General features: G+C 46.5%; 1 protein-coding gene across 1 annotated transcript in view; it reads right to left on the bottom strand.

Annotated features, from left to right (window-relative positions):
- KIAA1024 (KIAA1024 ortholog) overlaps positions 1-20,098 on the bottom strand; it is a 36,045-nt gene extending 15,947 nt beyond the window's left edge. The window contains exons 1-2 of the mRNA XM_015419242.1: positions 17,810-20,098; positions 6-25 (exon numbers count right to left, since the gene is read on the bottom strand). Coding sequence (XP_015274728.1) covers positions 6-25; positions 17,810-20,098 — 2,309 coding nt within the window. The remainder of the gene's footprint in view (positions 1-5; positions 26-17,809) is intronic.
- Positions 20,099-27,416: the final 7,318 nt, after the last annotated feature.

A 27,416-nucleotide genomic window follows, 5' to 3' on the forward strand; every position in this document is an offset into this window, starting at 1 on the left:
GTGGGACCTCATACTGCCGGTCTGCCTGCAAGAAGGTTCAAAAAGGTTTAGAGAAAGAAGGCAGCTTTCAGAGAGCTGGTTCCTACAAGTGTGTCCACACTTTTTTTACATAACATTTTTTATTTTTCTTCATAAAAGTCAAATACAAAATACAAAGATAAAAATAATTTTTCCAGAACTTTCAAAGTGTATTACACAATATGAATCTACCCTTTATGCTCAGCCTTAGAAAACAGTTTGTTTATATAATGCATTCTATCTACCCAACAGAAATAAGTATATACATTCCTTTTCTAAGCAAAAAAATACTTACAGCATTCAAACCCCAAGTGTCTCCACACTTGATGATAAAGGCTTCAAAAGGTGACTCACGTGTGAACAAGGCTACCACAGAGATTTGTATGTGTGAATGAGCCACTGCAGGTCAAATACGTCCTACCTAATTCTTGTCAGTGGATTTATTTTACACATTCTGGCACATGCTAATAGGTCTGAGAGGAGGATAGTGATTGGTGTAATGACTACTGATGTCACAAAGGCAAGAGTGGCTTCATAGAGATACTCCCCATCTTGGCAGAATGGTTTGGAAGAAAAAGTGATCAAATTGAATTAAAACTAAGAAGGAGTTAGTTTTTATATCCCACTTTTGTCTAACCTAAGAAGTCTAAAAGCTGCTTACAATTGCCTGCCTTCCTCTCCCAACAACAGTCACCTTAAGAGGCAGGTGAAATTGAGGAGTTCTGAGAGAAACTGTGACTGGTTCAAGGTCACCCAGCAGGCTGTATGTTGGCGGCATGGGGAAACAAACCCATTATAGTCCACAGCTCTTAACCACTACACCATGTGCGGTGATGTGAAGATGATAGCTATTTTAGAATGAATATAGATAAGAGAGAGAGAAAGCTGGAGGAAGACATAGAGGGGATGCTTATCAAATTTGCAGATGACACGAAGTTAGGTGCGATTGCTAATTCTAAAGTAGACAGAGTCAGGATTCAAAAGGATCTAGATGGGCTGGAATGGTGGACTGAAACAAATAAAATGAATTTCAATAGAAATAAATGCAAAGACATACACTTAGGTACAAAAAATCAAAGGCACAGATATAGAATGGGAGGGACTTGTTTTGACAGCAGCACTTGTGAAAGGGATCTAGGTGCTCTGGTTGATCACAAGCTAAACATGAGCCTGCAGTGCAATGTGACTGCAAAGAAACCTAATGCAATCTTAGGATGCATTAACAGAAGCATTGCGTCCAGATCACAGGGGGTGGTAGTTCCGCTCTATTCTGCTATGGCCAGGCCCCACCTGGAGTACTGTGTCCAGTTTTGGGCACCACATTTTAGGAAGGATGTTGACAAGCTCGAGCGTGTCCAGAAGAGGGCAACCAGGATGGTGAGAGGGTTGGAATCCAAGTCTTATGAGGAAAGGCTGAAAGTGTTGGGTATGTTTAGCCTGGGAAAGAGAAGGCTTAGAGGGGACATGATTGCAGTCTTCAAGTATTTGAAGGGCTGTCATGTAGAAGATGGAGCAGATCTATTCTCTCTTGCTCCGGATTGCAAGACTAGATCTAATGGGTGGAAATTACAAGGGAGTCATTCCCGGAGGAGAAACTTCCTAACTGTAAGAGTGGTTGAGCAGTGGAATAGTCTGCCTCGGGAGGTGGGGGGTGCTCCTTCGCTGGACGTTTTCAAGCGGAGGCTGGGCGACCATCTTTCGGGTATGTTGTAGGTATGTAGGGCTATCTTTCAGTATACTCCTACAGAGTGCAGGGGGTTGGACTAGATGACCTGCAAGGTCCCTTCCAACTTTAACATTCTATGATTCTATGATTTCTTTAGGAGAAAGCTGCAAGTATGTTAAAAAAAATATATTGGCATTTCAGACTTGCACCGCTTTGTTTTCCCGCCGTTTTCCTCCCGCGCAGGTGATCGATTTTTTTTTAAACGTTCAATTTATAGCACTATAGCAGTATAACAAAAACTCCATGCATTCCAATGGGATTGATATAATGCTATTTCGTTATACCATTATAGCGCTATAGCTATAAATCGAACGTTTTAAAAAACAACAACCAGAGATCGCCCGCGCGGGCAAAAAAAGGCGGGAAAGAAGTGTATCGGAACCGGGAGAGGGCACTGGAGACCACTTGGAAGTGGATGACAGGTAAAACGCTTCAGTCCCAGTTCCTAAACGGGACTGAAGCGTTTGTGTATGAAATGGCAAATAAATAACTGAATTGAAATTGGAAAACTATCTCCCCTGAATCATGGAAAGAATTTGAGACAGGTACCTTTAAAAGGAAAGATCCCTGGCTGGAAGAGTGGATGGAAAGGTCCACTGTTTTGTGTATGGCCAAATTTTTCATTTGTAACAATGAGGGAACCTGCAAGGATTTTCATTTTCCTCCAGATCCCTTCCTCTCCTCCTATACACCGTCTCCCCTTTTCCTCCTTCCCACCTTTCTTTTATCAGTCCCTCCAGTCTTCAGCTTTACTTCATTCATATCCAATCATTGTTTAATTACACTTACCGTGAAGCTTCCTTCTCAGTGGTCCAGGAGTGGGGCAGTCATCACTTGTGAGATAGCTCCTCCCCCGTCAAGCAGGGTTGGTCTCTTTGAAATTAATCCAGTTGGGGAGGGGCCTATCCCCCTGGGAGTTCCCCAGTCATCACCAAGCCAAAATCTCCCCTTTTCTTAACTGAAAAACAAAAACTTCCTTCCGACCCCGTGTGAACATCTGTGCCCACTAGAGTACTGTTGGAAATTGGACTCAATTACTATTGTCTAAGGTCAACTGCCTTTCCCTAGCTAATCTCTTTTCTATTGATATTTTGCCTGCCCATTCCCCTGGAGGGAGTGTTTCCTGGCTGTGTTCCCTGTTCTTCAGCACACCACCGCTACACCTGAAGCCATCCCCCCTTCTCTCTCTCTCTCTCTTTTGTCTTGGATGGGTATGACTGCCCCACTCCTGGACCACTGAGAAGGAAGCTTCATTGTAAGTGAAGACAAATCTTCTGTTCTCCAGTGGTCCTAAGGAGTGGGGCAGTCATCACTTGTGGGACTTACAAAAGCAGTGTGTCCCAGGGTGGGTTTGTACTTTCAGGCTATATGATGTGCTGCAGAACCCTGCGGCCAAAGGCTGCCTCAGCCAAGGCTGACCTGTCTGTGTGGTAATGTCTAGAGAATGAGTGCACTGACTTCCAGGTTGCTGCCTTACAGACCACCTCTAATGACGGGAAGGCTCTGTATGCCCCCTGTAGGGAATGTGATGTGATTCCCTCAGGTGGTTCCAGCCCATTCGCTTTGTATGCCACTATGATACAGCCCCTAATCCACCTGCTCAAGGTGGCTGTAGAGACTCTCTGTCCCTGGGATGATTTCCTAAATGCCACAAAGAAGGCATCTGCTTTTGTCCTATCAATGTAGAAACCAAAGGCTTTGCGGACGTCGATACAGTGCTATTCTCTTTCCTTATCATGTTTAGGGTTTGAGCAGAAAGAGGGAAGCACAATCTCTTCCAACCTATGGAATACAGAGTTCACCTTGGGAATCAATGCCGGATCCAGCCTCAACAGTGTTCACCCTGTCATTGTGGAACACGCAGAGTTCCTTATCAATGGAGAGGGCCCTTAATTCCGATACCCTCCTGGCTGACATGATCCCAACCAGGAAAAGGGTTTTAAAGGTCAACTCCTTCAGTGGGCAGGTTGCCATGAGTTCAAATGAGGCCTTGCACAGTGCTTTTAGAACTGTGTTAAGGTTCCAAGTAGGGAATCTATGTGACTGTGCTGTGTTCAATAGCATGGTCCCCCTAAGGAAGCGCTTGACATGGGGCTGCTGGACTAGGGTCCTCCCCTTCCTGGCCCCCCTTACCGCCAAGATTGCAGCTACCTGTCTTTTCAAGGTGCTGGCACTCAGTCGTTTATCCAGTCCATCCTGGAGAAAGGATAGAATCCCCTTAACCGATACCTTCAGGGGATCCAAGCTGCATTCTGCGCACCATGCATGAAAAACCTGCCAGATGGGCCCTTTCCTAGAGGCTAGCATGGTCTCGATTACTCGCTCTGTATACCACATATCTGCTAGTTGCTTCCGCTCAATCTCCAGGCTGTGAGGTTTAGGCACATTGGCCATGGGTGCCACATTGACCCCTGCACTAGAAGGTCCTCCCATTGACCCCTGCACTAGAAGGTCCTCACATATGCTTTCGCTGTCATATTGTTTGTCTGTACAAGGACGTGTCAACCCAACAAAAGTTCACTGAATTCCATCAGGCCTAGTCTGATGGCTCTGAGCTCCAGGAAGTTTATGCTCCTGGAGGTCTCCTCTCGAGACCAGAGGCCCTGTGACACTCTCCCTTGAGCATGCGCCCCCCATCTGGAAAGGCACGCATCTGTGGTCATCACTACCCTCTTAGGCTCCCAAAGGGGAGAACCCTGTTCGAAGCGTTCCACCCACCATTTCAACTGGCTTTTTAGAGCATCTGGAAGCCGGACTGATTTGGCCCTCTTGTGTGCAATCGTGTCCTGGTGGGGCAAAAGGAAGCATTGCAGAGGCTGAGCGTGGAATCTTGACCATTGGAGGACATCTTGGTATGACTCCATCATTCCCAGCAGTTTTGCTAGGACTATCACCTCTACAACACTCCTCCCCAACACCCCTGTTACCAGGGACTGTAACTTCTGTTGCCTCTCTAGTGAAGGAAGACCTTGTCCCTTATTGCGTCTGTGTTGGGTGAAGATTGCTCTGGATCCACAAGGGTTAAGCTGACTCAAAATATTATAAAAATGCAAAATTTATTCAGGTGTACACATTTTAAAACTTAGACTCATTAAAAATGTACCATTCAGACATAAAAAAACTTCCCAACATTCATACATAGATGGGTTAGTGCTGTGCAACTGAACCAAACGCGTTTCGGCCCCTCAAAGGGCCTTCCTCAGTGGTCACAATTCCAATTACAAATTTGACATACATTCAAAAAAAATTCAAAAATTCTGGGTGAAGATTGCTCTTCTCTCAATTGATCACAAAGCCGTGTTCCCTGAGGGTGTCTGTGGCAAAATGGGGACCTGCCCTCAGCCCTGGGAGACTAAGCAGCTGGTCTGTGGCTCGCCAGCCCATTTTTGCCTGCCCATCCTGTCTGGTGGAACTATTGCCCTTCCTTAGTTGCTGCCACCACTCACTGGATTCACACCACCTTCCTAGAGGGACAGTGAGGCCCCCTCTGGCTGGTTCCCCAACCCAAGAAACTAGGTACCTCAATCTTTGGGCACCCGCTGGAGAGTTGGCAACCCCTCTGATTTGGGCCCCTTTGGGTTCCCTGGCCTCCCTTTGCCTCTGGTAACATGCTGAGTGGGGAGAACTATGTGGTCAAGGCACTAGCAGGTCTTATAACTCAAAAAGAAGGTTTATTTAAACTATATACAAGGCACAGAAAATAGCAGAGGCACTTCAACACAATCGGGCAGAAGATAAACCGGATCAAAACACAGTTCCTCTGTCCCTACACACACCCTCTCTACCTCTGGAGGTTGTGGCCTCAGGATAGGATTTGCTTTCCCCCTCCTTGTTGTTGGAGAGAAACTCCAGCCCTCCTGAGGACTGGTGGGTCATCAGTACTGCCACCCTCCTGGCTCTCCACCATGACTTATCGTGGCCTGGATTGCCCACAGAGTCTGAGGTAAGAGGAGCCCCACCTGTACACTGCCCCTTGAAGCTCTTGTCCAAGGCTGAGGCAAAGGCCGAGACTGGCCCCTCCCTGGATGGGCAGGAGCCTTTATCTAGCTGGTCCCGCCCCTGGGGTGGGTCCCTACTTTTCCGCACTTTTTCTTCAAAGCTGCTGGGAAATGTAGGCAGGGAGGTATGGCAGCCCCATTGTCCCCTATGGAGCACTTCCCCCCTCCAGGACTACCAGATTGGCAGCCATTTTAAGATAAACTGCTGCCTCTGCCTGGCAGCCATTTCGTTACAGTGTTCACCGTTGTCGTTGATGCCTCCAGTCCCTGTTTGAACGTTGGTGCCTTCACGAGAATATCGTCCAGATACAGAAAAAGTGACACTCCTTGGAGTCTCAGGTGCGCCACTATGGCCACCAACACCTTGGTGAACACCCAGGTAGCCGACTTCAGGCCCAAGGGAAGGGCCCTGTATTGGAAGTGATTTCCATTGTAGGCGAAGCGCAGAAACCTGTGGTGGGACTCTTGGATCAGGATGTGTAGGTATGCCTCGGAAAGATAGATGGATGTCAAGAAATCCCCTTCCTGAACGGCAAGCAGGATGAACTCCATCCTGGATTTCCTGGTCTTCACGTGTTTGTTCAAGCACTTCAGGTCCAGGGTTGCCCTGACATCTCTGTTCTATTTTAGCACCACAAAGAAGATCAGGTACATCCCCCTTCCTTTTTGTGGTCCCGGGACCTGCTCTATGGCCCCGATGTCTAGTAGGTGACTGATGGTCCCTTCCGAAAGCCAGTGTTTCTCCACCAACCGGTTCCTTGGGACTTGTATGAACTGGTTTGGTGGGGTGCAGTCGAATTCCAGGGAGTAGTCGTTGGATACTGTATCCAGTACCCATTTGTCCCTTACTGATGTTTGCCAGTGTGCAGCAAACTGCCATAACTGCCCCCCTATCTCTGGCGGTTCCACAACGTTCGGACAGTCATGCTGTGGTCCCTTTCTTGGACGTTTTGTGGTTCTGGTTGGGTTTGCTGTGGAATGAGGACCTGTTCTCTCATGGGCAGTTCTGCCACTTTCCCTTGAAGGATTTTCCGGGTGTGTGTCTTGGTGCCTTCTTGTCACGAAAGGACTGAAAGCGTTTCCGCCCCCCGCTGTCCTTCTTTGATGGAAGGACTTTCTTCTTGTCCTTGTCCTCTATCAGGTACCTGTCCAGGCCTTCGCCAAAAAGATTGGTTCCTTTAAAGGGGACCGCTGCGACCTTGGCTTGAATGGATGGGTCCACATCCCAACACCTGAGCCATGTGTTTCTCCTAACTGCTATGCTACAAGCCATTGCCCTAGCTGCCTGTTGCAGGGCGTCCAGGGAGGCATCTGTAGCAAACGCTGCCGCCAGCTCGATTTTCTTGAGTTTCACTAAACTCTTTTGGTACCCCACTAGTAGCTGATGCTAGCTCAGAGGCCCAAACGTAGGCCGCTCTGGCAAATATAGTAGAAGCCCTTAGGGAGCAGGCTGATGCTTCAAAATCCCTATGGAGTGCCTGCTCAATCCATTTGCCACAGTGATCTCTAGGCATGCCATCCGCTTCCATGGGTAGAACTGTCAGCTTTGCTGACAAGGGGGTTGGGGAGTTCATTCTGTGTCTTGTTAATTGCTATTGCATTCCTATCCCTGCTGTTATGCCTTTGCTGAAATGCTTATCTCTACAGATGTGCAGGAGGAGGTTGTATTGTCTGGAGAGCTCCTATGTACCGTGAGAGACTCCAAGTTCTCAGCTTTAGCCACTTAACCGTTGCCTGACTTATCCCGCATATGGGAGGGTGCCTAATTGGCCAATGCCCGGGGGGGGGGGGTTGCATACGAATACCCTATATCCTATTATGCTCTACTGGCTGTGGCCATTCTTAACAGTGCCTATGTTACTGCATCTATAGCTTTGCAATAAAAGTATAACCATTCCTAAATGGCCGGACAGCCCGAGAGGGTGGCCGATACCTCGCCTGAAAGATCTCATCAAAGCTACATTCGATGGGAACCCAGAAGAACTCTCGTACTTTTTGGTCCGAGTGATGAAGTTTGTGGAGAGATCAGGTCACCTGTTCCCAGACGACAGCAGCCGCGTGTATGTGGTGGCGGCACTGCTCTGGGGACCCACGGCAGCTTGGTATGTGGGGCTGCACAACACCCAGGGCCTGGAATTGATTAATCTGGACGCTTTTATGTGGGCGTTGCGAGCCCAATTCGAAGACCAGAATGCCAGGCCCAAAGCAAGGGCGTTCCTGCAAACCCTTAAACAAGGAAGGCGATCGGTGAGGGAATACTCATCGGAATTCAAGCTCCTTGTGACCAAAGTGCAGTCTTGGCCTGATCCGGTGTTATATATATAACTCGGTATATAACTATACCGAGTGGGACTGAAGCTGGAGATTCGAGAGACGGTCCTGAGAGCAGTTGATCCTGTCTCCCTCCTAGCCTGGATGCAAGAGGCAGAGAGTGCGGAAACCCACCTGCAAACCCTTCGGCTGGACTTCGCGACGGCAGGGGGTCGGCCGATCCCTCAACCAACGAAAGAGAAAGCACCACGGCAAATGGAGTTGACCTGGGAGCAGCGCATGAGGCAGGGGCTTCGCCTGAAATGTGGGGAGCGGGGCCATTTCGCAGCCGATTGTGGGGAATCGGGGCCTGCAAAACAGGGGCCCACTGAACCGACCCAAGTGCACCTTGCCACACCAGTGAAGAAGGGGATGGTGAAGCCTAAATATGCCAAAGCGTTGCAAGTGGCTCCTGAGGAAGGGGAGGTGGAATCCAGCGGAGAGGACCCCGAGCTGGCAAGAAACGTATTGTTCCTGCTGTAAGAGGCGCAGAACAGCAGGGCCCGATCCCAGAGGCGCCTAATGTGGTGAGCAGTTTTCCCTCCCTCTTTTTCGGGACTGTGACTTTGATTAACCCCAGCCTGGGCATGCATATACGGGTGAGAGCCCTAATTGACTCGGGGTGCGGGAGGGACCTTATCAACCCCTCCCTGGTTACGGGGTTGGAGACTGGGGTGGTAAAATTAAAAGACTCCCTTATATTCACCCAAATGGACGGCTCTACAATGAAAGACCCGTGTGAGTATGAGACTGTGCTGTTGCGGATTGGGGCTGGCGAACACTGGGAGAATAGAGCATTTGTGATCACCTCAACCGTCAGGTTCCCCTTAGTCCTCGGGGCCCCATGGTTGCACCGACATGACCCCTACATCTTGTGGGACGAAGGGAAAGTACAGTTAATTTATCCGAAGTGCCAGAGCCACCGGTGGGACCCGAACTGGGGCCAACAGCCCATAGCGGAGGGTCCTTGTGTGTGCCTGGCTCCGGAGGAGCTGTTAACCAATCCCCCCAAGTACCGGGATTTGGCCAGAGTGTTTGAGGAGGAAGAGGCGGATGAGCTCCCCCCCTCACAGACATTCAGACTGTAGCATTGAACTGTTGCTGGGACAGAAATTGCTGAAGGGGCGCATATATGCAATGGGGCCGGCCGAAAAGGAAGAGCTGCGCAAGTTCATTGACAAGAACTTAGCCCGATGGTTCATCCAACCAGCTTCGTCACCCATTGCGGCCCCAGTTTTATTCTGAAAGAAAAAAGATGGGGGGCTAAGACTCTGCACGGATTACCGGGATTTAAATGAAGTGTCGTCTACTAATGCCTATCCCATGCCATTGATTAAAGACTTGCTCGCGGAAGCAGCTAAGGGGAAAATATTCTCCAAGCTAGACCTTCGAGATGCCTACTTCCGGGTGCGCATCAGAGAAGGGGATGAACATAAAACAGCTTTCAACACCCCCCTGGGTCAATTCAAATACCGGGTGATGCCTTTCGGTCTTCAGGGGCCCCCGGGGGTCTTCATGAACTTAATCAATGAAGTATTGCACAAGCACTTGTTCAAGGGAGCGCTTGTTTACCTTGATGATATATTACTGTACTCCCCCCACCTGCCTTCACATGTGAAATTGGTGAGGGAGGTCCTAACCATGTTGCACAAGCACAAACTCTTTGCCAAACTGTCAAAATGTGAATTTCACAAAACGCAAATTGTCTTCTTGGGGTATTGGATCTCTGACCGGGGCCTGGGCATGGATCCGGGGAAGGTACAAGATGTGTGGGGTTGGAAGGTACCCCGAACCAGGCGGCAGCTCCAATCCTTCCTCAGTTTTGCAAACTTTTACAGACCCTTTTTACCCAACTTTGCCCAGGTCAGCTTACCCCTCACAGATCTCCTAAAAACGAAAGGGAAGGGCCCGAAGGCTACAAAGCCGAGCACCACGCTGCCATGGAGTAATGAGTGTCAAGATGCGTTCAATCGCCTAAAGGCCTTATTCACCTCAGAACCGGTGCTTGCTCACCCCGACAAACCGAAAAAATTTATTGTTCAAACTGATGCGTCTGATGTTGCCATGGCGGGGGGCATATTGCAGAAGGGGGAGGATGGCGTGTTGCACCCCTTAACCTACGTTTCCAGGAAATTCAATGACACGGAACGTAACTGGTCAGTTTGGGAAAAGGAGGCGGGGTGATAAAGCTTGCACTATCCACCTGGAGGCATTGGCTGGAGGGGGCACGGGTCCCATTCGAGGTATGGACTGACAAGAACCTTGAGACTCTCAAAACGCCTCAGTGCCTCAACGCCAAACAACTCCGATAGGCTGATTTCTTTTCCAAGTTTCAATACACCCTGCACCATTTCCCAGGTTCGGCTAACTCGTTGGCCGATGCCCTGTCCCGCCTTCCCCAACACGAGAGCCAACGGGATGTTGTCCTGGACTCAGTGTTCATGCCCTCACAGTTGGGCGGAGCGGTGACAATGCGCAAATAGGCTCGCCTCGCCGCTCCACCCCCCGGCGTCACTGCCGACGGGACCTACAGGGGCGGGCGAGGGGGAAAAAGACTCCTGGCATAGTAAATTCGCCTCCGCTTTCTCGGAGGAGGATAAAGCCGTTATGGAAGCGGAGGGGGACTTTGAACTAATGGACAATGGTTTTGGGTACCAGGGTCATGAGATGATCGTTCCTCTCTCCCTCAGGGGGGAGGTGTTGCAGGCAGTGCATGGCTCCAAACTATCCGGACATTCAGGCTTTGTTAAATCCCTGCAACTGCTCCAATGGCAGTTTTTGTGGCCCCATATGCACAAGGATTTATCCTCATTAGTTCAGTTATGCCAAATTTGCGCCATGAGTAAACCCCGGCCGGGGAAAACCCCGGGACTATTTCACCCCCTTCCAAACCCGAGTCGATTCTGGGAAGTTATTTCGATGGATTTTATAACTGACTTTCCACCCAGAAAATATATGACTATAATTTGGGTGGTTGTGGATCTCTTTTCTAAACAAGCACAGTTCATCCCGTTCACGTCCTTATCTATGGCCAAAACACTGGCCAAAGCGTTCCTCATACACGTGGTGAGACTACATATGCTACCCACTAAAGTGGTATCCGACAGGTGAACCCAATTCGTCTCCCGGTTTTGGGGAGAGCTGATGAAACTGATGGGAGTCGAACGTGGACTCAGTAGCGCTTACCATCCAGAGACTGACGGTCAAACAGAAAGAGTTAATCAGATCTTGGAACAATATTTGCGTTGTTTTGCCAACTATCAACAAAACAATTGGCATGACTTGTTACCCCTAGCCAAATTCTGTTATAATAATACGTGTCACTCTTCGATGGGGATGTCCCCGTTTAAGGCATTGTATGGTTATGACAGCCCACCCGTCCCATTTCTGGAAGAAGAGACGAAAATGGGACCGGGGGATGCAGCCCAATGGTGTAAACAATTGCGGGACTCTTGGCCTCTTTTATGTAAGATGTTGACTGCTGCAAAAGAGGCATACAAAACGCAGGCTGATAAGAGAAGGGTGGAGGGTTGGGCTCTACAGCCTGGTGACTCTGTGTATGTTTCTACAAAAAATATCAACATGCTGAGGCCTAGTCGGAAGTTGGGATGGAAATACATTGGCCCATTTAAAGTTAAAAGAATCATCAATGATGTTGCAGTTGATGTGGACTTGCCAAAAAATTTGAGAAAATTGAATTCTGTATTTCATTTCAGCCTCCTGAAGAGAGATACGGGTTCCTGTCCATGGCGTCCAGTGAAACCGGTGCCCCCTCTTATCATGATTGAGGGCAAGGAGCATTACGAAATATCCTGGATTCTGGACTCCAAATGGGGAAAATTGCTGTATTTGGTAGAATGGGTAGATTTCGGACCCCAGCACCTCGAATGGGTGGAAGTAGGAGATATTCGGGCCCCTGAACTGTTGCGGCAGTTCCATCTGGAGTTCCCGGACAAACCGGGAAATCTCCCAGCCTGACTGGGAGTTCTCCCGGAATGGTCGGGAGAAGCTGATTTTTGAGAGGGTAGTATGTCAGCTATGCTGCCATGGAGGTTGGGGAGTTCATTCTGTGTCCTGTTAATTGCTACTGCATTCCTATCCCTGCTGTTATGCCTTTGCTGAAATGCTTATCTCTACAGATGTGCAGGAGGAGGTTGTATTGTCTGGAGAGCTCCTATGTACCGTGAGAGACTCCAAGTTCTCAGCTTTAGCCACTTAACCGTTGCCTGACTTATCCCGTGCGCGGGAGGGTGCCTAATTGGCCAATGCCCGGGGGGGGTGCATACGAATACCCTATATCCTATTATGCTCTACTGGCTATGGCCATTCTTAACAGTGCCTATGTTACTGATCTATAGCTTTGCAATAAAAGTATAACCATTCCTAAATGCGTGTACTTCGTTGTTAGCTTTGGGTTCTGACAAGAACTGAGTTTGAGACCAGACTGGTGATTGGTTCATTCACCATTGGTAGCCTATCTTTTTTGTGGCCTCTGGAACCATCATATAAAACTGAGAAAACACCTTTGGCTTGGCTGGGTGCTCCCATTCAACTTTGATTATGCTGTAGAAGGCTGCTGGGAGTTTTGGTTTGGGCCCGGAGCTTGTGGAAACCCTAAGTCAGAGTCTTCTGACTCCTTTGGCTTGTGTGAAATCTCCAGTGCTCTCAGCAACTTTGAGAAAAGCCTGTTAAACAACTCTGGGGAAAACGGCCTGGTTTGAATAGTTTGCACCACTTCCTCCTCAGAGAGCTCCTCATCTTCCCTGTCTGTGGCTGAGCTTTCAGAGTCTGACTGCCCATAGGAAATGTGGCTTGGTTCCCCCCCCCCCAAGTTCCCTGTCCTTCCCTTCCCACATGGAATCCTGTGTAGAGAAAGAGGCAGGGGCTCTGAGCATCTCAGCCTTGCTGTCTACGTTGCTCGAGGTTTGGGAGCTGGCTAAGCTTGCTTTTGCAGTCATTCTGAGCCCTCTCTTGTCCTCCACTCTGCGATTGTGGGCTGAGGGGGGAAGAAGGGGGGGAAGGCAGGAGAGCATGAGAGAGAGAGAGAAAACGAACACAAGGGCACTGAGTGGGAGAAGCCACGTGGCCGCTTACCCTGTTCCTCCCCTCCAGCTACCTGCCCGGTCTACCAGACTGGAGAACACAGAGAGGCATGGTTTAGGTGCTGAGAATGAAGGAAAATTTCCCCCCATTTGTACGTGGCATGCCAGGGATGGAACCTGAATATTCCCCCCTCTTTCTCCTGTCCACTCTGCAGGGGGGGGTGTCCTCTGCAACCTGAGCTCCAGGTCCCAGTCACCCTCCCCTCGGTCCCCCATGCCCGGTGGGTACTTTCCCTACCGCGATTCAGGCGCCCTGCACCCGCTGCAGCCTAGACCGTCTCCCTTTCCGTTCCTGTGAGGGGTCTTTTGGGAGGCTGCCACCTAGCCGAGGCTGCCAGGGATCTCCCAGCATTGCTGGCTCTGCTGCTCTGTCTGCTGCCTTCTGCAGCCCAGTGAGCTTTGGTGCTGGCCTGCAGGCTTGCCCTGGCCCCAAGTGCCTTGTTGCTGCCAGACACGACCTCTTCCTCTAGGTTTGGAAGGGCCTTGTTCTCATTGTTGCTGCTGAGAAACTCCCAGCGCTGCCAGCCCTCCTCGTCTCCTTGCCGCATCCATTGCCACCCGTGATGAAGTTCTGGTGGGAACTTTCTCCAACGATGTCTGGGATCCGAGGGAGGCGATGACCTCTTCCAGTCCCAAAAATTCTCTGCCGCCAACCGTGGCTTGAGAAACTGTGTGTGTGGGTGTGTGTGTGGAGGAAGCCTTGCAAGTATGATTCTTAGCTCCTGCTCCCCCCCCTCCTTCTGTTCTGGATCTTTGTGCTCCCTGGAGCACCAATGAGACCTTCCTGCTTCTCCAGCAGGGCTGGTGAGACTGGGGAACTCCTGGGGGGATAGGCCCTCCCCAACTGGATTGATTTCAAAGAGACCGACTCTGGTCGATGGGGGAGGAGCTATCCCACAAGTGTTGACTGCCCCACTCCTTAGGACCACTGGAGAACCTCTGCTAGCACGCAGGCACACACACACACCTTCACCAGAGACTACATGTATGCTGCCCGTATGACAAAGGATCTACTTGCATAAAGGGATTAGCCAACTGACTCATCGGCCAGAGCGATCATCGAGCCATCAGCATTAACAGCCCTGACTATTGCTGCTACTGTCTTCTAAAGGTGTCACTGTTAGTAATAAAATAATCAATATTGCCCAACCATTAGCCCCACCATCCTCATGCAAATAGTTTTGTTTTGCCAAAGCATTTCCTAGGGACTAGGGACATGACAGGGGAAAGTGGCCAGTGTAGCCCACCCCCAAGTCCAGACAGTGTCTAAAAGAGCAGGATCAGCCATGCGCTCTCTCTCTCTCTTCTACCTCTAGACCTACCCTATCTCTACGACTTTAGTGCTGCCAGAGTCTACCACATGTTCTGCTGTTTCAGAATACGACCCATAGTCTCCCTTATTTTTCTGTGGATCACTTCGCCTCTTCAGGACAGGTACGTATTACCCCTCAATGATTCTCCTGCTAATGAGAATGTCACTATCCCTTTCTACCTACATTTCCTAGGTCTGAATAATTGTGTGTATGACTGTGTTTTCATTGTGTGCTTGTGAATATCCTTCAGTAAAGAATCCATTTCTTTACGAGTTGGCTTTTGCGTTCATTTGTGGGTTACTGGAAAAGGCAGGACTTCTGTATACATAGGCTATTGCTCCCTTAGAAGCCAATTGCATATTAATAATTATAATTCCCCACAGTTACTAATCCATCAGAGCAATTTGGCTAACAGGTAGGCTGAAGAGTATGTGATGCTTGGTCCTTCACATACCCTGGCCCTAAGTCATTAAGAGCCTTAAGAGGTTCCCCATTAACCAACAGCATCTTAGCATGCCTGAAAACAGATGGTTAACTAGTGTAGATCTTTCAGAACAGAAGTGATATGATAACTGTAACCAAATCCTGCCAATAGCTTGGTTGCCAATTTTTGGACCAACTGAAATTTCTGAACCATTTTCAAAGGCAGCCCCACATAGAGAGCATTACAGTAATTTAATTTGAATGTGATCAGAACATGGATCATTGTGGCCAGGTCACACTTTTTGAGGATCAGCCATGGCTGGTTAACCAGCCACAGCTGATAAAAGGCACTACCTGCCACAGAGGAAACCCTGAGCCTCAAACTATGAACCTGCTCCTTTGGAGGTAGCGCAACCCCGTTCCAGGATAGGCTGACCCTACAGTCCCCAAGCAGCTTCTCCATTGACCAACAACACCTCAATCTTGTCTGGACTGAGTTTATCGGCTTTCATCCATCTTGTTATCTTCTCCAGGCAACTCTTCAGAACTTCCACAGACCCACCTCTTAGCTGGGTGTCAATTGCATATTGGTGACACCTCACTTGAAATCCCCAAATGAACTTTCCCAGTTGTTGTAGATGTTAAACAGAATGGGGGACAAGACTGAGGGACCCCATCACATAAAAGCTGCAGGAATGAGTAGCAGTTCCTCAGCACCATCTTCTGGAATAAGTTGGTCAAGTAAGGAAGGTACCCCTTCCCAGCCCAGCCAGCCTTTTCAGAAGGATACCATGATTGACATTATCAAAAGCCAGTGAGAGGAGAATCAACAGATACCCTCCTGTCACTTTCCTGGAAAAAGTCAACCATTTTCATCTCAAAGCCAGGCCTGAATCCAGGTTGAAATGGGTCCACATAATCCATCTCCTCCATGACCACTCACTTGATCACCTTGCCCAAGAATGCATATTAACCATCATGTAGTAGTTGTTTAGGTCATTTGGATCCAGGGATGCCTTCTTCAGGATGACTCTTTCAAAGCCTTTCGTGCAAAGCCTATGCATTTATTAGCTCCTGGACACAGTCAAGTCTGCATATGGTGGGCCCTGACCTGGCTAGCCCAGGCAAACCCATCTTGGAAGCTAAGCGGGGTAGACCCTGGCAAGTAATTGGAAGGGAGACCTCTAAGGAATACCAGGTTTAGGGTTAGGCTCCAGATGCAGAGGCCACCTCTCTGAGGTTAAGCCACCTCTCTGAAATGTCCAAACCCCACTAGGGGTTGCCAGAAGTCACCATGACTTGCAGGCTTGCAAGCACATATACACACACAACCCCCCCCCACCCCAAGACTGGATGTGGTGGGCCACACACTTTGAAGCACCTTGTCTACTTCTTCAGGCTTCACCAACTAGAAGCCACCCATCCAACCAGGACCAGATCAGGCAGACATCCTGAGTTTGACCCAGTCCAACTGTAGTGTCTAGGTTTTGACAAATGCAAGCAATTTTATTTGCAAAATGCATTGCAAAGGAATCACAGTGGAATTGTAGTTTTTCTAAGTCAACTTCATCTGGAGTCCTTCACAACTGGAAAAGCATTGTTAGACATAATCGTGCAAACACAATAGTGGCAGAAAGGTGAGCTTGGTGGCAGAAAAGTGAGCTCACTTCACTGCCATCACCACCAGAGTGGCTCAATGTACTCTCACCTGTGTTCAGTCACATTCACTTTGAATTTTTCGCCACTTGTGCTCTAACCATCAGCCAAAGCTCCTCAGTAAACTAAAGGATATTCCAGGCTCCATGCAAGAAGAGAGGGTGCTCAGTGGGAATCATGTCTACAGCCAACCTTGCTGACTGGAAAAATCTCCAAGTGATATCAGGATCTCCAAGTGATATCAGGAACCCCCCTGGATCTATGAGTCTCCTGGGATGGACCATTCTCATTGTCCCCCACCCTTGCAAAGGTAACACTCCTGTTGTAATTAAATTGTTTATTGGAAACTAGCTCAGGAGTTGTTTTTCTTTTTAAGAGCATGGCAATTAAATATTTCAAATGAATTAGTGCATAGATAATTTTTTAGCCTTGCAGGATTCTGATTTGACTGGAACTGGAGAGACCTAGGTTCAAATTTCTTCTCAGTCATAAAGTTTGTGAGCAGTGCAGTCTTTGGCAGAGCTGCTTCAGTCTAAGGTCTTGGCTTCATTGGGCTTAGAGCAGAGTAACTCTGTAGCACTGTAGGTGACCTTCAGTTAGGTGCCATCGAGACATTACGAAGTCCTTGTGATCTTTGGGAATGAACAACACAAAGACTTTGAATCACACATTCAACGGGCCTTCTGGGCCTCCCAGATGCACACTGGCTCTTTTCTGTTTGCAACTACAGCACACAGAAGAGGCTATAGCCACTCCCCCCCAGCATTAATTTCATGTCCTCAAACTGCCTGATGCAGCCATTATTGGCTCTGCTACAAATATCACATTACTTAAGATGGCTCATGTAAGCTTCACAGTGGAGCCAATGGCAGCTCCATAGGGCGGGGTCTGTTGATGCAAAAAACAGCAAAGGGGGAAGCTACACCCACCTCTCCATGCATGCTACTGTCACAAACCGGAAAGAGCATTGGCAGCTCAAGACTCCCATTGATCACTTGATGCAAAGTCCTGGTGTTGTTCTGTTCCCCAACAAATACAAGGCCTTTGTATGGTGTAGATGAACCCTCAGTTTCTCTCACCCCACTTAACCCACCTCACAACATTGTGGTTAAGAATGGGGTGAATTGCCCTGCACTCTGAGAGATCTTCTGCATGTTCACAAGATGTCTCAATTAACAGGTATGGGGAGATGGCTAACACAATCTTCATAATAGGAGCCATAGTTACAATCAAATTCTAAATAATTCATTGAAAAAGAGCTACCTCTTTGGATTTTCGGTGCCAGTCTTTGTTTTCACTCCCACTTCTGTCTTTGATCTCCTCCTCTGTGATTCCAGCTTGGTTGGTATAAGTGATAGCCCGCCAGTCTCTAGGAGAGTTAGAAATACTCGCTATCTTGGATTCGGTGGCACTGTTTTCCTCTGTAAGTGATCTAGAGGACCTCCTAGTGAACAAGCTTTTTTTTAAGGCTTTGACCCGAAGGCTTTCACTATTGCTGCCACTGGCATCTGAGCAGCACCAATCTGGATTGTTGTCCAATTTACCCCCATGTGAAGAATTATTACATGAAAACATCCTTGGGGAGGTACTTTCCTCTGACTGAACTTCACTCGTTAGAGAATTAAGATCAAGCTGGATGCTGACTTTCTCTGGCTGCTGGATCTTTTGATCCAATTTGTTCAGCTTCCCCAAGACTTGGGAAATTTCATCCCTGACACTTGAGAGAGACTCCAGTTTCTTTTCTATTTCCCCAATCCTCAGTACAAGCTTGCAGACACTGGTTTTCAGTTCATCATCTGCTGCAGTGCTGATCTCCAACTGAGACACCTTGTTCAACTTGTTACTGGAATTCCCACTGGAAATTTTCACTAAGTGGTGTTCAGGGGAGCTTTCACAGTCAGATTTTTGTATCTGTGAGAGGGAGCCGGTGCTGTTGTAGCAAGAGGACTGCATCACCCCAGAAGACCCACAGACACTCATGTCATCCAGAAACCTGAAAATGTCACTGATGTCATCACTCACAATTTCAGAGTCATCATCCGATTGCTTGAGAGAATGTCGCTCACAATGTTTGTTATGAGTTGAGTTACATTTTTTGTGCTCCAACCCATTTTGGTCTGTCTGCGTTCCAACACTGCTAGTTTTGTCACTGCTGAGAAGTTGGACGGAAGTGCAGTTAATGTTTTTGTCTTTAAATTTTTTTACAGGTTCATGCTGCTCCATTTCTAAAATGGAGGGGATGTCTTTGGGTTTATGTCCGTTTGGTTTCACAGCATAGTTGGACTGCAACATTGGCTGTTGATCCTTTGGGCTGAGATAAGTTTGGTGCCTCTCAGTGGCTGCAAAATTGGAAGGTCTGCTATTTGAACCTTGGTATCGGGGTTTCTCTTCTGATGGTTTCCTGTTCAAAAAGGATCTTTCAAAATCAGGGACTTCTTCAGTATTCAGACTCCAGCTTTTTGCTGGCCATGGGGTTTGTTTGTTTGGTTTTCCTAACCACCTTTTAGTATCTTGTGATCCAAGGAAAGTTGTTGGTCCAAAATAAGTAGATGCTTGGAGGTCATCTAAACTTTCATGTTTGACTCGTCTTTTGTCTGGTACAGGGGAATAAATTGAGTTCAAATACTGGCTGCTGTATGGCATTTCAAAACTGTGATTGAAGAATGCCTGCTTGGAAGTCTCCTTCCTGCTTGGAGGTTCTAGAAGTTCCTCTTCTGTTTTGCTTGTGGGTGATACCAAGTTTGGAGAAATAGTTAAGAGATTATGGAAGTCTTCCTTGAATATGTTTCTTTTCTGCATGCATGACTGCATCACAAAGGGTTCATCATTTGAAATGAATGTTTCCTTGATGCTTGCACTGATAGGCAATGAGTCCTGGTCTGAGATAGATTCTGTCTCAATGTTCATGGGGAAATATGTGCTCTGCATTTCACAGGGGGGAGAGCTGGTGATATTATATGATGCTAGGGCTTGTAACCGATCTAGTGATGCTGCTCGGCCTTTCATTTCCTTATTGACCCCAAGCAAAAAATTAGATTCTGATGTGGGTACAAATTGTGGGCAGTCTTTGCAATCCCCTTTCCTACATTTGGAAGACCTCCTGCCTGAGTACCCTCTGCTAAATTCTCTGTCTCTCAATTCACAGTTAGGCACACAGTCCACCACATTACAGACTTCCGAGTCAGACCGGCAGGACTCTACTGATTCTTTCTTCCTCACCTTCTCTCGGGCCACGGGAAGTTTTTCCTTGGCCACACCCCCGTTCATCTGGATGAGGTTGAAAATTGTCACGATATCTGCTGCAACCATGATCTTTTTTGATTGCTGGTTGTTTACGGTGCATCTCATCTTGTCTTTGAACAAAGTGGCAGGGAAATTAGGATCCAGACAGGCAGTGTAGAACAGCACACTCCTCAGTTTGGCCAGCTGGGACAAATCGAACCTTGCACACAATGATTTGCAGAGATCCTGATAGGAAACTGTGTTTTGTTTGGTATCGAGTTCCTCCAAAATATTTATCAGGAACAGTGAAGAGTCTTGATTAGTCTCCATGGCTGATGAACATCAATTTTTGTAGTTCATCCAGAATGTTTCACTCTAGATATAATTCAATATAGAACAGAAAACAGAGAAGTTTATCATAAGCTACCTAAAATATGTGAACTTATGTATTTCTTAAATACATCAACGTAAATATCAGTGGGGAGGGGCAAGGCAGACTCCACATTTTGCATTCAGAAGGTCCCTACTTCACTTCCCAGCATTTCTGGTTAAGAAAGGTCAAGTGTTGGGAAAGGACTGAGATCTTGGACAGCTACTGCCAGCCCAAGTAAACAATACTGAGCAAGATTAACTTATGGCCTGACTTGGTATAAGGCACCAAGTTCTATTCCAGCCCTAATGTTTTCTCATTGTCACACTAGAACGCTACCAAGAAACAAAAGCTGAAGCATTAGTCCAACCCCTGGGTTAATAGGGAGATGCCGGGTTCTACTTAGCCCAGAAATGATAGGAGAATTAGTTGGAGCAGGGGAAAGAGTTTTCTCTGAGGGAATAAACAACAAAAGGATATTCAAAAAAGCCTGGCACAGATAACTCCTATCACAGATAATCTCCTGATATTTTCTTTTGTGATTTCCTAGATTTTATCTATTACCATAACAGTTCCTTGTCTTGAATGCCTGAAAATCCTTATTTCATTGACCTTTCTTCCACAACAAACTAGTTGAATAGGCTACTATAAAATGGTGCGGAAGTCAAAAGGCAGGATGCCCCAAATGTCCCAAATTCTTGCATAAATCCTATTGAACTTCACCCAGTATAACATAGTACTGAGAGATTAAAATAAAACTTTATCAACCTACACAACTTTTGGGATGTTCTCATTAAATCTGTGCCAAATTATCACTGCACAAAAACGTTCAGGACAAAAGGTGGAATTTCCAGGGGACAAGCATAATGAAACTTTTTGCTTACTTTTTCACCAAGTTCATCCTGCTTCTTTCTCCAAGTTGAGGATATGGCATCTTTAAATTAAAAAGGGCTTCTTTCTGAGGTTATCCCAGCTAAGCAGGGATCATAAATAAGCAGTGATGAAAGTATGTCATCAGATCTCATTACCTGATGATGCCATCAAGCCAAATGAAAGCAAGGGCAGGAAACAGCACCCTCACTCTGAATAGGTTTCCTGACTATAATATTACAGAACTGTCAGGAAGGACATTGCAATGTCCAACCATAGTCAGGGAAAGGTTTCCTACCCTTCCGCTAACAGCTGCCCATCTTCACCCCATTTTACAGGGTGCCTCCTGAGCAATTTCTGAAATGGGACATACATTTTATGGAGCAAAGGTAGTTTTTGTGTGTGTACCTTTACCTAAAATATACTCCTGCTCCCCCCCCCACTCAGTCCTAATTTTGTAAGCTTTCAGTATTGTGTTGTTGAGAACTGAAAGTATGCTGAAGCCCATGAAAAACTGTACCACATAATTCTACAGCATTAATATTTATTTCATTTATCTATTTATTTCACTTAATCTCAAGCAATGGATATGGCTTCCATACAGTTCCCAAGGCATCTCTCCCATCTTTGTGGCTTACAAGGCAAGTCCTCCTCATCAGTCTTTAAACCGTGAGATTTGCCTTTAGACTTGCTTGGGATCCCTTGTAGCTTGGCTGCCAGTGAGGTCTAAGCAACTGATTTAAGGTAGTTTGCTAGAGTGGAGTTTGAGATCGACAACTCTTTGCTAAGAAATGACTCTTGGTTCCATCAGCCCCTCACAAACCAAACTTCACAACCCACACTACAATATTCACTGACAATTGGTGAGCATGTAAGAGTCTTCAGTTAACCCACTGGTCCATTGTCTATTCCAATCGGCACCAGATTTTCAAGCTTTCAGGCAGAGGTCTAGCACAGGCATACAACCTCAGATTGTTTGACTGGGGAAGCAAGGAACTGATCCTGGGATACTATGCAAACACTGTTGCTGTTAACCATTCAGTCCTGTTCAACTCTTAGCAATTTTATGGGCCAGGTCTCTCCATGTTTTCCAATCTTGTACTGTTTCTTTCAGTCGTTCCATGCTCACCCTGGTGTCAACTTTTATGGTGTCTAAACCACCATGTTCTTTGCAAACACTACCATCCCAGAGCAGCAAAATAAACAGCTACAGATGCCTCAGACTTGGGGTAGGGGCTATGGCTCAGTGATAGAGCGCCAACTTTTCAAATCCTTGGCATCTCCAGTTAAGAGGATCAGGTAGCAAGTGATGTGAAAGACCTCTACTGGGAGTGCTGCTGTGAGACAGTAGACCTTGAGAGACTCATAAGACAGCTTCATACATGTATGTCTGTTCAAATGATCCCCCCCCCCAAGAAGATTCAAGAGGCTCCAAATGAGGCTGCTAGTACTGAGCTGATCCTTACGCCCAAGTAATATATATGCAAAAGATGTTACCTCCTCATCATTTGCACAGGAATTGCTTTTTTTTAAAAAAAAAATCTATCTGAGAATTAAAGGCTATTCTACCTAAAGCTCCTTGAGAACTCAATAGTTTACATCACAGAAACCCACGGGGCAATGAAAAATCTCTTTTCTGTTTCACACCAGCCTCCCGAAGAGTCATGGTGCAGGAGTTACTCCAGTCTAACCCTGCTGATCTGAGTAGCATAGGATTTCATTGTCCATCTAGTCCACTGGGACAGAGCCGTCTTATTGGCATGTAAACACACATACAGTTAACACCTAAATTTTCTGGATGAGATACAAGGTTACCACAGATCAGTCCTTTTGTGACCTCTACCAAGTGAATTTTGAACATCCTATATCGCCTGTGTCATGGCGGGGAAAACAAAGCCTGAGCCCTGCATTTCAACTGATAAAAGGAAAGGGTGCATTAATCATCATATCTTCCCTTCCCTGCACCACAGCTCTGCTAGACAGAGTGATTATTTTGCTGATCTAGCCCCTCTCATAGAGAACACCTGCAGAATCTCTAAAATTACACCCTCCAAAATTAAAAGATGCCTGCTCCTTGAGAGGAAAGTGATGGTGAACCTAAACAGCATGATACAAAGTAGAGACATCACCCTGACAACAAAAGTCCGCATGGTCAAAGCAATGGTATTCCCAGTAGTCATGTATGGCTGCGAGAGTTGGACTATAAGGAAGGCCGAGCACCGAAGAATAGATTCTTTTGAACTATGGTGCTGGAGAAGACTCTTGAGAGTCCCTTGGACTGCAAGAAGATCAAATCAGTCAATCCTAAAAGAAATCAACCCTGACTGTTCCCTGGAAGGCCAGATAATGAAACTGAAGCTCAAATACTTTGGCCACCAAATGAGAAGGAAGCACTCACTGGAGAAGACCCTGATGCTGGGAAAGATTGAAGGTCAAAGAAGACGGGGACGGCAAAGGATGAGATGGTTAGACAGTGTCATAGATGCAACATGAAATTGAGCCAACTTCAGAGGACAGCGGAAAACAGGAAGGCCTGGCGTGATCTGGTCCATGGGGGCGCAAAGAGTCGGAATCGACTGTGCGACTGAACAACAACAAAAAATAAATAAATTGTGCCACTACAGAAAATGTATGAAAGGGCCAGCCTGCTTGTTATTGTTATTGTAATTGTTAATAATGTTAATAATGGCTTGTAATTGTTATTGTAATTGTTATTCAATCACTGATGAACTGACTGTGGTCCAAGCAAAGAATGTCACAGTGCAGGTAGCAGCTCACCTTGTTTCTTTATAGTGTAATTCGTTAGCCAGATATCGACTTGGGAAGGTGCAGGCTTCCTGAATTATTTATACATTATTTCTTAGTGCATTGCTCTTGGTGATGAAGATAAGGACAAATCTAAATGCAGAGCAAAACATCTCATACCTTTTATACTTGCAGATGCCAGCAAACAGACTTTAGAATTATTGCCTACTAGGAAAAAGGCCCATTGTGGAAATAAATACAATGAGCTCTAGAAAGAGTCTCTGGGTGGGTGCCCCAGCCTTGGACACTCAGTGTCAATTTGCTGTGGCGACCTCAGCAGGGCATAATGACATTGAGTTCACCATTTTCCCCAGAGGAACTGATCTCTGCTACCCTAAAGAACAGTTGTAATTTTGAGTGATCTCCAGCCCTCACCTGGAGGTTGGCAACGATGGTTCCCCAGAAGGGAATAGTTGGTTTGGAGGGTGGGATCTATGGCTTTGTACCTGTCCGAGGTCCCATGCCTCCTGAAACCTCACCCTCTCCAGGCTCCATCCCTCACATCTCCAGGAATTTCCCACCAGGAGTTGGCAACCCTATCTCCTTCCCAGCCAATCATCAACCTACCTTTATTTCCCCCTCACTCTTCAGCTTTCCACCCCCCACACACCTGCAGCCTCTCCCGTGCTCTGAAGCCCTGACTGCTACGTCACATTGGCTGTCATATGCGGGCCACCTCAGCATCATATAAGGATACAGAGCTCACTATTTTCTCCAGGGGAACTGATCTCTGCCATCTGGAAAGCAGTTGTAATTCTGAGTGATCGCCAGCCCTCACCTGGAGATTGGACACATTTTACCTCAAAAGAGCAAACTGTTTAGAATGTTAGAGGCAAAAGCCAATCAAGTCGCATATGCAAACGACCTCTGTGTTCTGAGGCAAAGGCCAATGAGGCTGCATATGCAAATAACCTCTGTGTTCTGACTGGCTATGGGGGGGAGGGGAACAGCAAAATGTTTAGAATGTTGGAGGCAGGACTCAGGCAAAGCAGCCAGTGGATAGGGAGACCCTCTGACAGATCAGAGAGCGAACTGATTTTGGAGCGTGTGGAATTTATAAGGGAGATTACCTCACTTTATGCCCTGACCTGGATAGCCTATCCTAGCTTGATTTTGTCAGATTTCAGAAGCTCAGAAGTATTTGGGTGGGAGAACACCAAGGAAGCCTAGGGTTGCTATGCAAAGGCAGACAATGGCAAACTACCTTTGTTCACCTTTTGGGAAACCTTCAGGAGAACCATAAGTTGGCTGCAACTTGATAGCACTTTTCACCACAATTTTGCTTTATGTCCAGTTTTAATTTCATTTTTAACAATGTAATTTTAGGTTTGTGCTGGTATTCTGGGGGAAAAATAAGTGTGACTTGTTTGTAGAAAACTTTACCAAACATTGCTATAAGTTACAGTGATTTTAATAGGTAGGTTTGTTTCCTTGAAACAATTAGACTCAATTGATAAGTATCAAATCTTTTAATGATTAAAGTATCTTTTTATTGTTCTAAATAAAGTTAATGCATTAAAATTGCATTGATTGATTGTTTTTTGACTGATTGATATTTGACTGGTAGACTGACCAGCTCTACTATATAGGATGCATGCAGGTAAAAGAAAAATTAGCGAATAGGTATAATTATTCCATCTGGAGAATTTGGGACCAGTGGTTGGAGGTTTTAGGGTTTTATTATAGAATTTCAGAGCTGCAATGTAATCAAATGCAAACAGAGCAAGCACTTGAGTACTAGAGAAAAAATAATAATAGAAAAGCATTCCATGAACAGACTTATTATTAATTTAAGCATGCCAGGATAGTCAAATGAAAACCCTGGTACTATTATAGACAGAATTAAAAGTTTCACTGGCACAAATATCTAAAGGTCCGTCATCTTACAAAAGTACAGAAAAGAGGATTCCTACAGCATCCTGAGCTTCATCTTTTCAAGACTATTTTGGATTTGCAGTCCACAAAACGATACATACACAGAGACACAAGGGTGCAGGAGGCTGCGGGAAACAGAACAGCTAGGTCAAAAGTTCCTCTACCAGATCTTTCAGTCTCTCTGTGTCTTTTTCTCTGTGAACACATGAAGCTGCCTTATACTGAGTTAGATCACTGGTATATCATGGTCAATATTGTCTACTCTGACTAGCAATGGATCTCCAGGGTCTCAGGCTGAGGTTATCCACATCACGGGATCCTTTTTACCTGGAGATGCTGTGGTTTGAACATGGGGCCTTCTGCATGCAAAGCAACTATCCTACCAGTAAATAATTTATTTCGATGAGCTTAGACTGGTGTAACCTTGCATAGGATTTGGACTGTGACTCTGCTAGGCTTTAATGGGCAACAAAACTCTTTGTTGTTGTTTTGAAAAACAGTGACTATGAATATTCAATTGAATGAATATTCAATTGGAAGTATGTTCCATTCAAACCAGTGTAATTAGAGTAAGCATGCCTTGGATCAGCCCTAACCCAATTTAGTATTTCTCTCCTCTTCCTATAGACACTCACAATGGGGTGTGTGGAATTTTGCTTCCAAGCAGTCTGGCTCATAATAGTATACATGCCAGGCCACTGAAGCCCCACCCACTGGAGGCAGGTATGAGATAGTCTGCTTGGCAAGGTGCTTAGATAATGTGACTTTTATTCACTCCTCTCACATCAGTGGGGATAGGAGGTTGTGGAAGTCAATGGCAGAAAGCTTAGGATCTGAACCAAGACAACTGGCAAGAGGCTTTATTCATTATTGTTTTCAGCAAGCCACTGAAGTCAAAGGCAGAATTAAAAAAAGCTTTGAATTTAGAGTCTTCTATGCATTGATATATGTCTCTTCTCTGGTACAGGGGTAAGGCAGAAATGCCAGGGCTTTCCTGCAGGGGAAAGGCTGTACCAGATTACCTGTTTTTTACAACACACCAGATGCACTCTGTAAACAATTTAACACTCTCCATCGGATTCGACTGGCTTTCAAGCAAGGGAAACCTTTACCTTTTTATCCAGGGAGAATGTATTAAGTCTGCATTAAGAGAGTACAGCCTTTGTTTTTATTCCCCTGCTAGTTGTGTTTCTCCACAAGTTTGAATAGCATTTGTTATTGGCCAAAAAGGATTACCCCCCCCCCCTGCAGAACCGCACTGAGATTAATAAAATACTGGTATTCAGTTATGGAATTGAAACCCCATATTAGGGTTTCTTAGCATGTGCATCGCACTCTTAGAACCAGAATTACTGTCCAAAAGAATTTCTCATTTGATACACTCAATTCTGCACCTGCAGCTGGGATGGTGTTCTGGATGATCCTCCCCTGGTTCCACCCTTCTGAAATAAAGGCCCTCCTGGCATTCTAGTATTGCCAATTGAAGGTGTGTGTGTGGGGGGGAGATTACAGAGCTGATTTTCCACTCCATTTGTCTGCCAACCAATCATATCTCCTAGAGATGTTTTGGAAGTCAAGAAGGCAGCAAAAAGGAGTTACTGCAACATTTTTGTCTTATTCTGTTGCTTAGTTGGGGGTGGGGAGACCTATCCTTCAATGCTTCTGGGAGGATCCAGAGACCAAGGCTGCAATTAAAAAAAAAAAATCAGGGCCAAACGCCCCCCCCCC

The sequence above is a fragment of the Gekko japonicus genome, unplaced genomic scaffold, assembly GCF_001447785.1.
Source record: "Gekko japonicus isolate JY-2015 unplaced genomic scaffold, Gekko_japonicus_V1.1 scaffold111, whole genome shotgun sequence".
NCBI classification, from domain to species: Eukaryota; Metazoa; Chordata; class Lepidosauria; order Squamata; family Gekkonidae; genus Gekko; species Gekko japonicus.